General features: G+C 46.0%; 1 protein-coding gene across 2 annotated transcripts in view; it reads right to left on the bottom strand.

Annotated features, from left to right (window-relative positions):
* The window catches only part of SLC12A2 (solute carrier family 12 member 2), a 908845-nt gene that overhangs the window by 395587 nt on the left and 500293 nt on the right, over positions 1–12965 (bottom strand). For both annotated transcript variants that reach the window (XM_069625621.1, XM_069625620.1), the window contains exon 15: positions 12241–12340. In XM_069625621.1, coding sequence (XP_069481722.1) covers positions 12241–12340 — 100 coding nt within the window. The remainder of the gene's footprint in view (positions 1–12240; positions 12341–12965) is intronic.

Here is a 12965-nt window from a genome sequence, read left to right as displayed (position 1 = left end):
CTGCCACCAGCCATTTAAAGTAGTGAGGGTAACATAAAACATGTTCCATGAGTAGGTAGGAAAAGGGGAAAGGGACTACTAAATAACCCACCAGCACAATAAAAAGGTGTGTGCTGGACCCATAGAAAGTTAGGTAATGTCAGCTAGGCAAAGTTTGTATGCAGTACCCTTTGTGTGCACTACACACACCTCTGACTACAGGTATAGGAAACCCCACCTTTGGTATAAGCTTGTACTACACCGTTTGGTAGCTTGATGAGCAGCCAGGCTTATTTCAAGAGGGGTGAGCTGTAGTGGAGTTAGAGATTCACAGTGACAAGTATTCCAATAAACTCTTACACACAAGGTTTCTTGAATAAACAATTATTAATTTATTTATCAGTCAGTTAGAGTTAGCCTTCTTCAGAAGGGAGCAATATAACAGTAAGACTCAAATACACTTCAAAAACACATTTAGTTTCTTAATCAGTAAGGACCCTTTTGGGATGGCCGACAGACAACCTACACCCTCAGGTGACTTCAATAGCTAGGGTGCTGGGGAAATTAATACCTTACTGTTGGCATTTAGAACACTGTTAGAAGTTGGTAAAAGGAAAAGGTTATTAGAACAAACAAGAGATCCCAAATATTCTTAAGCAGGCAAATACTTTTAGATCCCCCAAGCAGAGTCATTCTAACAGGCTAGGCCAAAGTCAATGGGCAAAAGTCTTATATAGGATGAAGCACTTCTGGTAGTTAAGTAGAAAAGTCTTTGCACAATGTTTTAGAAGTCTTTGAAGAAAATTAGAATCAAATGTAGGGCCACAAGCTGATAAGACGTGCGAGTAGTAGAAGATGCAAGCAACTCTACAAGGAGAGGTAAATTCTCTCCAACTTTACAGTACCTTTGTATTGAAGAAAAAGTGCAGCAGATTACTTCTTTTCCGGTGCAGCTCTGTAGATTTCACTGTTCCTGGGCATCAGTCGTGGGGACAAGACGGAGGAATCATGAGGTCACCGGTCGCAACCGGTAATCTTTCAAACAAGTGGCAGCTCGGTGTTTTATACTTGGGGCTACCGCAAATAGGAACACTGTTTTCTGGCTGTCGAGATGGACTTTCCTTGCTTCTGGGGTCCCGCACTATGTTGCGGGAGCTCAGGCTAGGCCAGTCCTGCTTCCAGGGAATCCGGATGATCTTCCTGGAGTTCTTGGCTAACTTAAAAGCAACACACACAATCTGGTGTTCATCTCCCTGGCTATTCGGTTTCCAGCAGCATTCTGTGGAATTTCAACTAGCTCCGCGAACGATGTCCAGGTGGCTTACTTTGGTGTCGATTGGTCCCACCAAGGGGAGAAGTCATCCTTGCAGGGGCTTCTCTGCCGATAAAAATTTTGAGTTTCAGCACAGCAGCAGGACTTCACTGGGCAAACCAACGGTCCAGGAGTTGCAGCAAGCACCCTCTTCAAGTTCTTCTTCGGTTCCTTCGTCCAGTGGTCGACTGCCTTCCAAACCAAAAGCCTCACCTTTTATTCAGTTCTCTCCCATTAATTTCAGCCTAGCTGTCAGTCACCCAGCAGGGTGGCTGTCCTTGCCGGACAGTCAGCCGGCCAATCACTACAGAGTGCATTTGGGTCTCCTAGAAGACTATGCACAGTGAGTTTCAGGCACTTCCCTCACTTCCTGGCCACCCAAGACACCCTGGAGCCAGAAGCGGGCTTCACTCGTGAATCCCGCCAAAGGCAAAGTGACCAATTGGACTAAACCGGACATGGCGCGCAGAGTAAATCTCAAGAAGGACCTTTCCACAAAGAAATGGTGAAAAAAGACGACCAGGGTCATTTTGACAAAAATTCCACCATTGGGTGCTTTACTGCAGCTGCGAACGCAGCCCGCCGTAATTGCACACCACGGTAGTTAAAAGCAAACCACTGCCACCAGCCAGTCAGTGAGAAAAGGGCAACAAAAATGTTACATGAGAAGCTAGACAAAGGGGATACTAGGTAACCTCTTCAGCACCCTATTGTAAGATAGTGTGTGCTGGGTCTAGAAAGTTACAAATGTAAGTAAAGTTAATTTCACTTTACGGTTCTTGGAAACAGTAGTTTATCCAAGAGAAGGTATTTAAAGGTGCTGTGCGACAAAGTAAAAGATGATGCCTATGGAGTTTGTCAGACTCCACAACCAAAAGAAACAGAGTTCAAAATAACATTAACATACATGAGAGTGGGAAATAAAGGGTCACTCTCTCCAGGTTAAAAAAGTCCTCAAAATCCAGCAAAGTTGCTGGGGGTGTCTAAGGGGGAGGAAATTAGCACATTTCTGAGAATTCTCCCTAACAATGTCACTTTACTATTCTTGGGAACAGTAGTTCACACAAGAAAAGGTATTTAAACCTTATGAGGAATCTAAAGGATTTCTCTGTGACACTGCAGTGAAGGTGCTGTTTGTCACCATACAAAAAGTAGATGCCTATGGAGTTTGTCGGATTCCAAAAACAGGAAACATAACATCCAAATCAGGTCAAACACATGAGATAAAAACGGCTCAGTTGCAGATTAAAATTTAAAAGTCCTAAAGTCCAGCAAAAGAGCTGGGGGTCTGTCTCTAAGGTGGGAGGAATTTAGCACTAAAATGAAAATTCTCCCTAACCGACGTCTAAAATATTAGATAGATATATATATATGTATTTCTATATATACACACACACATATATATATACACACACACACAACAGCATGCCAGTAACAGCCCTAGTCTGACGCCCACTGTACCCATGGTCCTTAACGCGTCGAGGTCCCTAAGATTGCTTTGTTTCTGACATGAGGTAGCAGGAAGTGTGCGCGAGTACAGGTGTATCCAAGCAGATATCTATCAAACAAGCTCATTAACATCCATGCGCCTTCTCTCCAAGTGGAGGAAGGGCGGGTCTCATGTGAATCGAAACAGATAAAAGCATCAGAAATACGATTACGGTGAGTAATGCATCCCTTCTGAGGCTTGTGGAATCTGCTTAATCACATGCTGTGCATAGATTAGCGAGCAGTGTTAGGAGAAGGTTGTGCGTTGTGAGAGGGTTCATTGGCAAACATGTTTTAGAACCGCTTGTCCCAGCTGTTTATGTGTTGGAATGTGCATCAATGCAGTAGTGCTGAGTTAAGGTGTGTACTGAGCTCCATGTAGCTACTTTGCAAATGCTGTTTCGGGGGACATTTGCAATGAAAGCCACAGTGGCTCCTGTGCTCTTTGTGGAGCAAGCTCTTGGTGTGAAAGGCAGTGTCTTGTTTGATAAAGAATAGCACAGTTTTATAAATCCCATCTGGAGATACCATTTTTGGAAATGCGGTCTCCTTCTCTGCCTGGTGCTACAGAGACAAACAGTTAATCCTTACATCTAGTGTGTGGAGTTTAACCTCAGCTGAGCTGGTGGGGGTTCTGGAAGAAGGCCGGCAGCTCAATGGCCTGGTTTATGTGGAATTTAAAAATTAAATTAGGGGAAAACCTAGGATGAGTGCGTAAAACCAGTTTGTCCTTGTGTATGATAAAGAAAGGATCCTGCACTGACAATGCTTGTAATTCACCAACTCTTATGGAAGTAATACCCACTAAGAAGGCAGTCTTGTAGGACAGGTGCTTAAGACTTGACTTGTGGATCAGCTCGAAGGGGTCCCCCATGAGCTTAGCGAGTACTACATTGAGATCCCATCCCGGCGGTGGGTTAGAAATGGGAATGTGGAGTAGTTTTACTCCCTCCATGAATGCTTTAATGACCGGTTCTTCCACCGCAATACTTTATTGTGGGAGGTGGTGTAAGCCGATAAAGCCACCAGGTGGACCTTTATAGAGTTAAAGACTTGTTGAATCTAGCAAGTGGAGCATATAATTTAGAATGTGTGATGAGTACATTCTATGGGGGTTATTTGTTTAGACTGGCTCCAAACAACAAAACTCCTCCAGATCTTGTCGAAATAACAGTGCCTCGTGTTAGGTTTCCTTGCTTCCTTTAGGATATCCATACACCTCTGTGGCAGATTAAGAGGTCCGAACTCTGACTTCAGGAGCCACTCTGCCAAGTTCATAGATTGAGGATACACTGTTGCTCCCCCGTGCTGAGTGAGTAGGCAGGTCTGGCACGGGAGTTTGATGGGATCTCACACCGCCAATTTGCGCAGGTGTGGATACCATGGCTGTCTTGCCCACATGGGAGAAACTTGGCTGAGCGTCATTTATTCCCTGCAAATCTTGCTCACCACTATGTTCATGAGGAGTGGTCGGAAAAGCATAAGCAAACCTCCTTGACCAGTTCATCCAAAGGGCGTTCCCCTGGTTGTTGGAACTTGAATGCGAAGTCTGGGCATTGCTCGTTTTCGCTTGTAGCGAACAAGTCTAGCGTGGGGTAACCCCATTGAGAGAAGAGGTGATCTACGATCTCTGGGTTTAGTTGCCATTCACGTTCCTCTGGTAGGGGGTCTCTGCTTAGAGTGTCTGCTAACATCCCCTGGAATATGTTGAGGATATGAATATCTTCCGTTTGAGTGCCCATTTCCAAATCATTTGTGCTAGTTTGGACATATATGGAGAATGAGTGCCCCCCTATGTTTGCTGATGTAGAATATAGCTTTTGTGCTGTCGGTGAGGACTTGTACCAACAGATTTGTTAACTATCTCGAATGCCTGAAGGGCTTTGAATACTGCCAGCAGTTCTAACAGGTTGATGTGGTTCTGTGCCATGGTATGAGTCCACAGACCCCAAGCCGTGTGATGAAGGTGATTAGCCCCCATCCGGCAAGCGAGGGGTCTGCTGTCACTATCGCTTGCACCTCTGGATCGAAGGGTTTGCCCCTTAAAAGACTCCCTTGTCCACCAGCAAAGGTTTTATACCAGTGTTAGCGAAACAACCACTAGATCGTCCGACTGACCGCTTGCCTGAGAGCACTGTTTCGCCAACCACTCCTGCAAGGGGCGCAGGCGTGCATGCGTGCGTGCGGTACCAGGTAAATGCAAGATGCCATCATGCCTAGCAATCGCATAGCTTTGCATACGCTTATCTGGCGACTGGCCTGATAATGCGGTATTTGCAGTAACATATTTTGGACTCTTTCTGTTACGCTCACCTGGTTCCCACAGGGGCGTCGATCGGACCCGGACAGCTGCGACCTCCTCCAACGTGAAGCGTAGTGCAGAGATGACAGACTGGACTGACCCGCCTAACCTCGTCTGCTTGACCCATAGAAGTATTCTCCTGCAAGTGGAGAAAGGGATTTAGCCACCAGTGGATTCTAGTAATGGCACCCCACTGTTCTCCCCACTAATCACCACCGATATTCACTTTCAGTAAGCTCACCTTATATTTGTAAATGATGAGCTCTCCATCCTGCGCGGAATGCAGGGGCGCGTAGATACCAGTTACTTCACTGGTTTGAAGGCGTTGGAAGAGTTCCGGATGAATATTGACTCCGAGGTTCCAGCCGAGAACCCGCAAGTATAAAGTTCAGAGTTCAATATGTCCGATGTTCACTCTTGTACATTCCCTTGTGTTGCAGCTAAGTCCAGGGGAAGATTGTCTTGTTGCAGCTGATGGTGTTTAGGTAAGAGACTGTATTACCCAACACTGTCCGGCAAAAGATGCGTGTGTTTAAATTGCTGGTTTCCCTCTCCTTACAGGTGCGGCGTAAGGAGTTGCGATTTGTTACAGAATAATGCCTCTGGTTGTTAATGAGGTAAGTCTATAGTGGAGAGGTTGTATTTGTTGGCTTTTTCGGCTCACCATATGTTTCTTTTGTCCCCTAGATGGTGGAATTTGGCGGAGAAAATGATGGAGGCTGTGCTGGATCGAACTGATCTGGCGAGTATGGCGCGGCGCTGCAGCTGGCGATGCGACCCATGTAGAATAATGGCCTTTTCAAGTTCGAAGACGTGATGGATCCGGAATTCAGGTAAGGATTGAATTAATCTGTTTTCTAACCTTTTCTTCTTTCTTCTATTGCTAGGAGCTCTGGATTCGAGACGGGCGTGGCTGAAGACTGGATGCTGACTGCAGGCACGGTGAGCATTACGCTGCTGGATGCAGAATAATGCGAAGCATGTGCTGCTGTTCGGGCGTGGTTTAAATAGCCTCCAAAGTAGTTCCAGGTAAGAAGTCCCTAGAACGACACCCAAGTAAAAAATAGTCCCTGTAGTAAAATAGCCCCATCCAGGCCTCACGTTGGCTTGGATTTATTTGCAGCATGGTCTGCATGAGGTAAGTAAAGACTATGAGCCTGGCGCCCAAGGCGCCAGGACTGAACCCAGACAGCCCCCAGCCGGGGCTGCTGGGGTTTTATTAAATATCTGGATGCCTGCTCCCGGGGCTGATGGGCTTGATCCGGATGCCCGGAGGTAGGCATCATGACACTTTCCTCTGAGGGGTAAGACTAAGGCTTCCCTTGTATCCATTACAGCTCCTAGGAACTGTTTAGTTCTGCTTGGCACTAGGCTTCATTTTTTTCTCATTTATTGAGAATGCCAATTCAAAGAAGATTTATCGTTCTTGGAATGTTCGTCCTGCAAATTTGGGAGGTCTCCCATGTAATCAGCCAGTCGTCCAGGTAAGGGTACTCTGGGATTGACTCCCTGCGCAGGTGTGCTGCCACCAGCACCAGTACCTTTGTGAATACCCTTGGAGCAGAAGCTATTCCGAAGGGTAGCACCTTGAATTGGTAGTGCTGGTTCGCCATCTTGAATCGCAAGAATCTTTTGTGCGCTGGGAACATTGAAATATGAAAATAAGCATCTTTCATATCCAATGTTGCCATGTAGTCCCCCTGCTTTAGCAGAGTGATTACTTCTTGTAGCGTAGTCATGCAGAATTTTTGTGGCTTGACATTTCTTTGCGTAGGCCTAATACTGGGCGCATTGTTAGATCTTTCTTTAGCACAAGGAAGTAGGCTGAATAAATACCCTTGTTTACCTGGTTGGCCGGGACGACTTCTACGGCGTCCTTTAGGAGCAGCTTTGTGATTTCCTCGAGAAAGATGCGTTCTTCCTCAGTTTTTCTTCTGGCGCGGGGGATGGTTCCGGGGTCGCTGGATTAGTCCCACAGTACCCGCCCGCCACGGTGGATATCACCCATTTGTCTGAGGTGATTCCCCTCCCATGCTTGGGTGAAGTTTCAAATGTGCCCTCCTACTGGAGAGGCATGGGAAGGCACCTGAAGCAGAATGTCACTGTTTTGGAGGTGTTGCTCCGGCCGCAAGATCGGCGCTGTCCTCTTGGGTAAGTAACCCTGTGAGGATTGGCCCTGATTGTTACCCCAGGATGACCCTTGGTTTGGACCATACCCTGAACCCCTTTGGGAATTTCGTCAACTGAAGCGACGAAAATTACTATTCCCTCTTTGGACTGAGGGTTTCTCTGTAAACTGTCCCAAGGACTTCAGAGTATCGTATTCAGTTTTTGCAGACTTTAGAGCGTCCATAGGCATACTGAGCAGTGTTGTTGTGACTCCTGCTTAAAGCCAGATTGGCGATAGTGCCTTCTGCAATTATTCTTCCTGCATTGTCAGCGGCGTCTAAATTGTTTGAGGATGCAGCCTGAGACAGCTCTGCCCTCTTCTACTTCCTGGGCCCATTGAGACTTTAAGGATTCCGGGGCTGACGACAGTAGTGCTGACACCTCGTCCCATTTATGGTAATTATAGCTAGCTAAGTGTCATATTGTTAGTTATTCTAGCTTGAAAAGCTGCAGAAGAGGCTAGTTTCCTGCCCATGGTGTATAGGCGTTTGCTTTCCTTGTCAGGTGGTGCCTCAGAGGAAGCTAGTGGAGTACCTGCTCCCTTTCTTGTGGTTATGACCACGATTGAGTCCGGTTTAAGCTGTCCCCATGATATGTAGGGGGTAGGTGGGTGGCAGAGCTTCTCTATGCATGGGTTAACAACACATGTTTGATTTGGTGTTTCCAGAGAAGGTTGGATCCTTCTCTGGACAGATTGTAGGATTGGAATAAACTAACTGATTTCTTATCCCCACCATATCCTCAACACAATCTGTCCTGGTGAGTCTCTTGTGTTCTGATCTGAAAGTGCTCAGCCGCCTTAATGAGCATGTCATTCAGCAGGGGTTGGTTGTCAATAGGCGAATCAGCCACTAGGGGGTCTTGGTTGACAGGAGAGGCTATAGTGTACATCTCTGTCTCCTCCTCACCATAGTTTTCTTCTGTGCCCCCTTGAGCTGTATAAGTCGCTACAGCCTCATCATCATACCTCATCATAGTCTGTGTCAAAGATCAACGTAGGGAGGATCAACCTGTGGTGAAATATCCAGGGTGTCTTGGTGAGACCTTCTAGATGGGGGTTGACTAGAAGGGACATTACCAATGGCTTGAGAGCCAGCTGTAGTAGGAGTGTTTTGGATGCTTTGAAAAGCTTCTGGGTTTTTCCTCATAAAAATTCCCAATAAAGGTCATCCTCCCCATGACCCTATCCATGTCTTCAAATGTCCATTGCGCTGAGCTCAGAATGGACATAGGGCCTAGCGTGGAAGCCTGAGGGGTTACAGTGCCTACTAAGGGTCCTTTACAGGAGGAGAATCTTGCTCTGGTAAGGAACCTTTACCAAGAGGTTGAGACCCCTTGTGAGTGTGGGGAGCCTTGGGAGGCTGGGACCCCTTGTAAGGCTGGGCCTTGGAAGAGGAGACCTATCCTTATGAGGTGTCTTGGAAGAGCTCTTCTTAGACTCCCGCCTTACCCGATTTCGACAGAATGTCGAACCTCGGTCGTGGAGTGGCCCAACGCCTTGTCAGTCGACGTGCAACGTTGTGGTGCGGATTTATGCACGACATCTGTGCTGTCTTTCGACAGTCGGGGCCTGTCATGTGGCGATCGGGACCGCAAATGTCGTGCGTGGGCACTTAGTTGACAACTGCGTCGAGTCTCGGCCCTGGGTTGTGTGTTTAGTGGAGGTAGGTGTTGCGAGAGCGCCGCTGCCAGGCGTCCCCATAATAGTGCTGTTGGCCTGTCTGTTGGGGTCAGGGGTTTGCGCTTGGGAAACTAGCGTTTCACCTTCGCCGTCCGAAATGGCGGCGTCGCTACCATCACTGAAGGTCCCCTCCACGTCCATGGTGGGTTCGGCCTGCATGGCGTGATGGGCCCAGCGTTTCATCTTATGGTCCTTCAACGTCTTCGGTTTGAAGACCCTACAGGCTCGACAGTTCGACGTGATCTCATGGAGGCTGAGATTGCACACCAGGTGCATGTCGACCCACAGGAATTTGTTCCTGTAACTTGGGCAGAAATTAAAAGGTCTTATCCATGAGAACTGTAATGGCAGCTAGGCGAATGTAATGCAGGAAAAGGGGCAAATACATGCTCAATGACCTCCCCCTCTCCCTACTGCATGGACCGAAGACCTCGATGCGTGAAGGACCATGGGTACAGTGGACGTCACACTAGGGATAGTATTACTGGCACGCCCCGTCGACGTCCCTTTTCAAATTTCGAAAACAACTAATAACTCTGCAGCTTTCGGCCTATGCACAGCATGTGATCTAAGCAGATTCCACAAGCCTCTGATATATTATATATAGATATATAGATATATACACACACAAGCAACCGGCTGGCTGCGAAACGCGTAGTATTTGTTTTTACTCTGACCTTTGTGATGCCAAATAAGTGAGGCACAACAACTAGCAACTGTAAAAAAACAAGTACACACTCCCAGAAGGATATAGGCAGTCCATTTCCTAGCAATAAAAGTGTTCACAAAACCTATGAAGGAACCAGCATTGCCAAAGCCAATAGGATCAGAAGATGGCCCTTTGGGAAAGCATGACAGCCAAAGTCAAATGGACATCCATTTCTGATGAAGATCTCTAGAGGAAAAATTAATTAACCATTCAGTGGTTCTTGAAGACCATCAGGAGCTCAAAGGGAGATGCCTGATCGTGCACAAGCTGTAATGTCTGCACAAAGGAGTTGGTCAACTCTTAGTTGGAGAAAACCGTACTTCCCAAGCCAGGAAGTACTGAAAATGGTAATTACAACCCAAGCCCCACAGTACCATGAAAGTGAAAGGTAAAGAGAAATGTGTAGCTGGCTTCCTTCTGGGTGCAACGTTGCAGACCCCGATTCCTGCTCCTTGGTCATGGTGACGAAAGGGGGTGTGTGGTGGGGCCTCTTGACGGCTTCTGCGGCAGCAATTGGGAGAAGGGGTAGGCAGCAACAGATTCAGCTCACTCCAGCAGCTCTTTGTGGTTTTTGCGCCTTTTTCTTAACGTGAACAAAAAACAAATATCGCCAGTCAGATTCTCTATTACTCGGTCCCGAACTCTGGTGAGGGGACTTTTGGTGAAGAATTCCTGCTTCTGGAGGTCCACACGGATGCCTGTAAAATTTCAGTCGGATTCGATCTTCAGAAGACTATGCACTCGATAATTGTCCAGGTACCCCAGGCATTAGGATTCTGCAGCTCAGGAAAGTCACAGCAAGTCGGGGGAATGCCCAAAATGAAGGTCTTGAGGCTAGTTGGTCCCACCAGTCTAAGGCAGGAAGTCGTCCTTGGCGAGTCTTCCCAGTCTATGTGAAAACAGGGTCAGCACTGCTGCAAGGCTTCACCAGTGCTTTTGCGGCCCTGGAAGGTGCTGTGGCATCTCTGATCGCCTTCTGCTTCGATTCCTTGTTCCAGTTGTCAACTTTAGTACAATAATCCTCACCTTCTATGCCGGATGCCAGTCTCACACACACACACACACACTCAGAGCAGTCAATCATCTGGGAGTTGGCTGTCCTCCAGGACAGCCAGCAGCCCAGTTACAACTGGTTTGAGCCAGGCATACTTACAAAAGGACAGTGAAGTTTCGGGCTCATCCCTCACTTCCCAGACACACTGGACCTTTGGCGGGATACAGGGTTGAAGCCTGCCAAAGGCAAAACTCACAAAAGACTCAAATCTATTTTCAAGGATAGAGTAAAAGCCCATAAGGAACTGACAAATGGAAAATGGCTAAAAAAGAAGACAGTGGGGTCATTATGGGAACAATTTCACCCATGGGTGCTGTACTGTAGCTGAGAAATCAGCCTACCAGTAAACTGCACAAAAGGTAGTAAAAAGTAACCACTGCCACCAGCCATTTAAGTTAGTCAGTTGTGACAAAAAGATACATGAGGAGACAGTTACAATGTAACCCCATTGCACCCCACATAGGGTGGCGTGTGCTGGACCTACAAAAGAAGGGTGGTGTGTGCTGGACTAAAGTTATCATACTATTCTTGGGAACTGTAGTTCTCACAAGAAAATGCATTTACAGAAAGAAATCCAAGGAACCTTTCAGTGACACTGATCATAGAGTGCTGGTTGCCACAAAGCAAAAAGCAGATACCTGTATTAAACATATGGAGTTTACAGACTCCATAAAACAGTGAAAGTAAAAAAATCCCAGTCACAGAAAAAGAATGAGTGGTAAAAAGTTCCACTCACTCAGGAGATTAAAATCCAAAAAGTCCAGAGACCAGCAAAAGTGATGCGGGTCTCTCTGGTTAAAGCGAATTAGCACAGAAACTGAAAATTCTCCCCAACAATGATACCTTCAAAATACAGTAAACCAGTTCAAACACGCCAGACCAACCACTATACCCTATGAAAACCAGGCTTTCAAATGTTTCACATTGCAAAATGCATATTTTCTTTACTTATTACTGCCAGCATGGGTAGCCCCCATTCTCAGTATTCTCTTCTTGTAAGTCAAATTTAGAATTACATTTTTTCCTCCCATCTCCGGTTTTCTTACCCCAAAACTGACTGTTGGTATCTGAACCAAAAGAAAACTAGAACTTTACCAGACTTCAAATTTGGAAACGGAAGATCTGTCTAAATGATAAAGGGTAAGAAGGGCATTATCAAACTTTGGATTGACATGTTCTGCCATGCCCACAAGTAGCCAGCAAAGGACAACAAAGGCAGGAGAAGTGATCATGTCAGTGCATCCACTCAAGAAAATTATCATTAAATGTAAAGATTGTGACGCCCAGCCATGAAAGTAAAACACGACAACCCCAGTAATCACTAGTGCTAAGGTTACGGTGAAAGATCATGCAGATCTTTAGATAAAATAAACATGATAGTGCATTGGTACTGAGCAGAGGGACACTAAAGTTCAAGGGCCATCAGAACTCAAGCTAATGAAAATCAACACAGCCAGCGAGTTCTGCAGAAGGAAAACATTCACTGTCCCATTAGACAAACAAGTACTTTGCAAATGTGTACAAAACATGGTTATATTTTAGTTACCTGAAATTTTTTACGTGGTCTTCAACACCAGCAAGACGAATCGTGTGCTGCAATGCATTCAAGTAAGTCAAGGCTTGAGTAGATGAGCCCCAGTTAACATCTGTAAAAATGTACACATATACATTGATCAACATGGCTACTGAAAAAAACATACAAATACACAGAGGCAAGATGAGTAACTAGATTGGAGAGTTTCTTAAATTAATATTCAGTAGATTCGCATAATGCTGAAATAAGTCACTCTTTGAAGAAAAACCACCTGAAATTGGATACCGGCGTACATGTCATGTGTCCCTTCCTTCCTGACATGAAAGCACTTTCGAGACAATGGCCTATTTCTGGTACCAAGTTAGCAAATTATCTCTTAGTTAGAAACTATGGCAAGAATTGTCAATATCCCAGACAGAGGCATGCGATTTACATCAAGGCTACAAAAGTAGCCAATAGGTCATGCAGACATTTATTCCTAATCAAGCATAAAGACAACGGCGGCTATCCAAAAGACCCCTCAGCAGGAAACTGTATAAAAAGGTAAGCATTACTACATATATTCACTTCATGGGATGTACTACTACGATTTTTCGTAAACCCCTCTCCAATCACAATTCAAGCAGTGCTTAGATGCATGGAATTCATGGTCCGTCAAAATAGGTAAGGTAATATTAACAAACCGTTAGTTTATAACCAAAATGCGCTCTGAAGGGCAGGAAGCATGCTTGGTCCCA

The sequence above is a fragment of the Ambystoma mexicanum genome, chromosome 6p (genome assembly GCF_040938575.1).
Source record: "Ambystoma mexicanum isolate Mex_15411 chromosome 6p, UKY_AmexF1_1, whole genome shotgun sequence".
Classification (NCBI taxonomy): domain Eukaryota; kingdom Metazoa; phylum Chordata; class Amphibia; order Caudata; family Ambystomatidae; genus Ambystoma; species Ambystoma mexicanum.
Note: the sequence above shows the minus strand (reverse complement) of the source record. Positions and strands in the feature narration are given on the sequence as shown.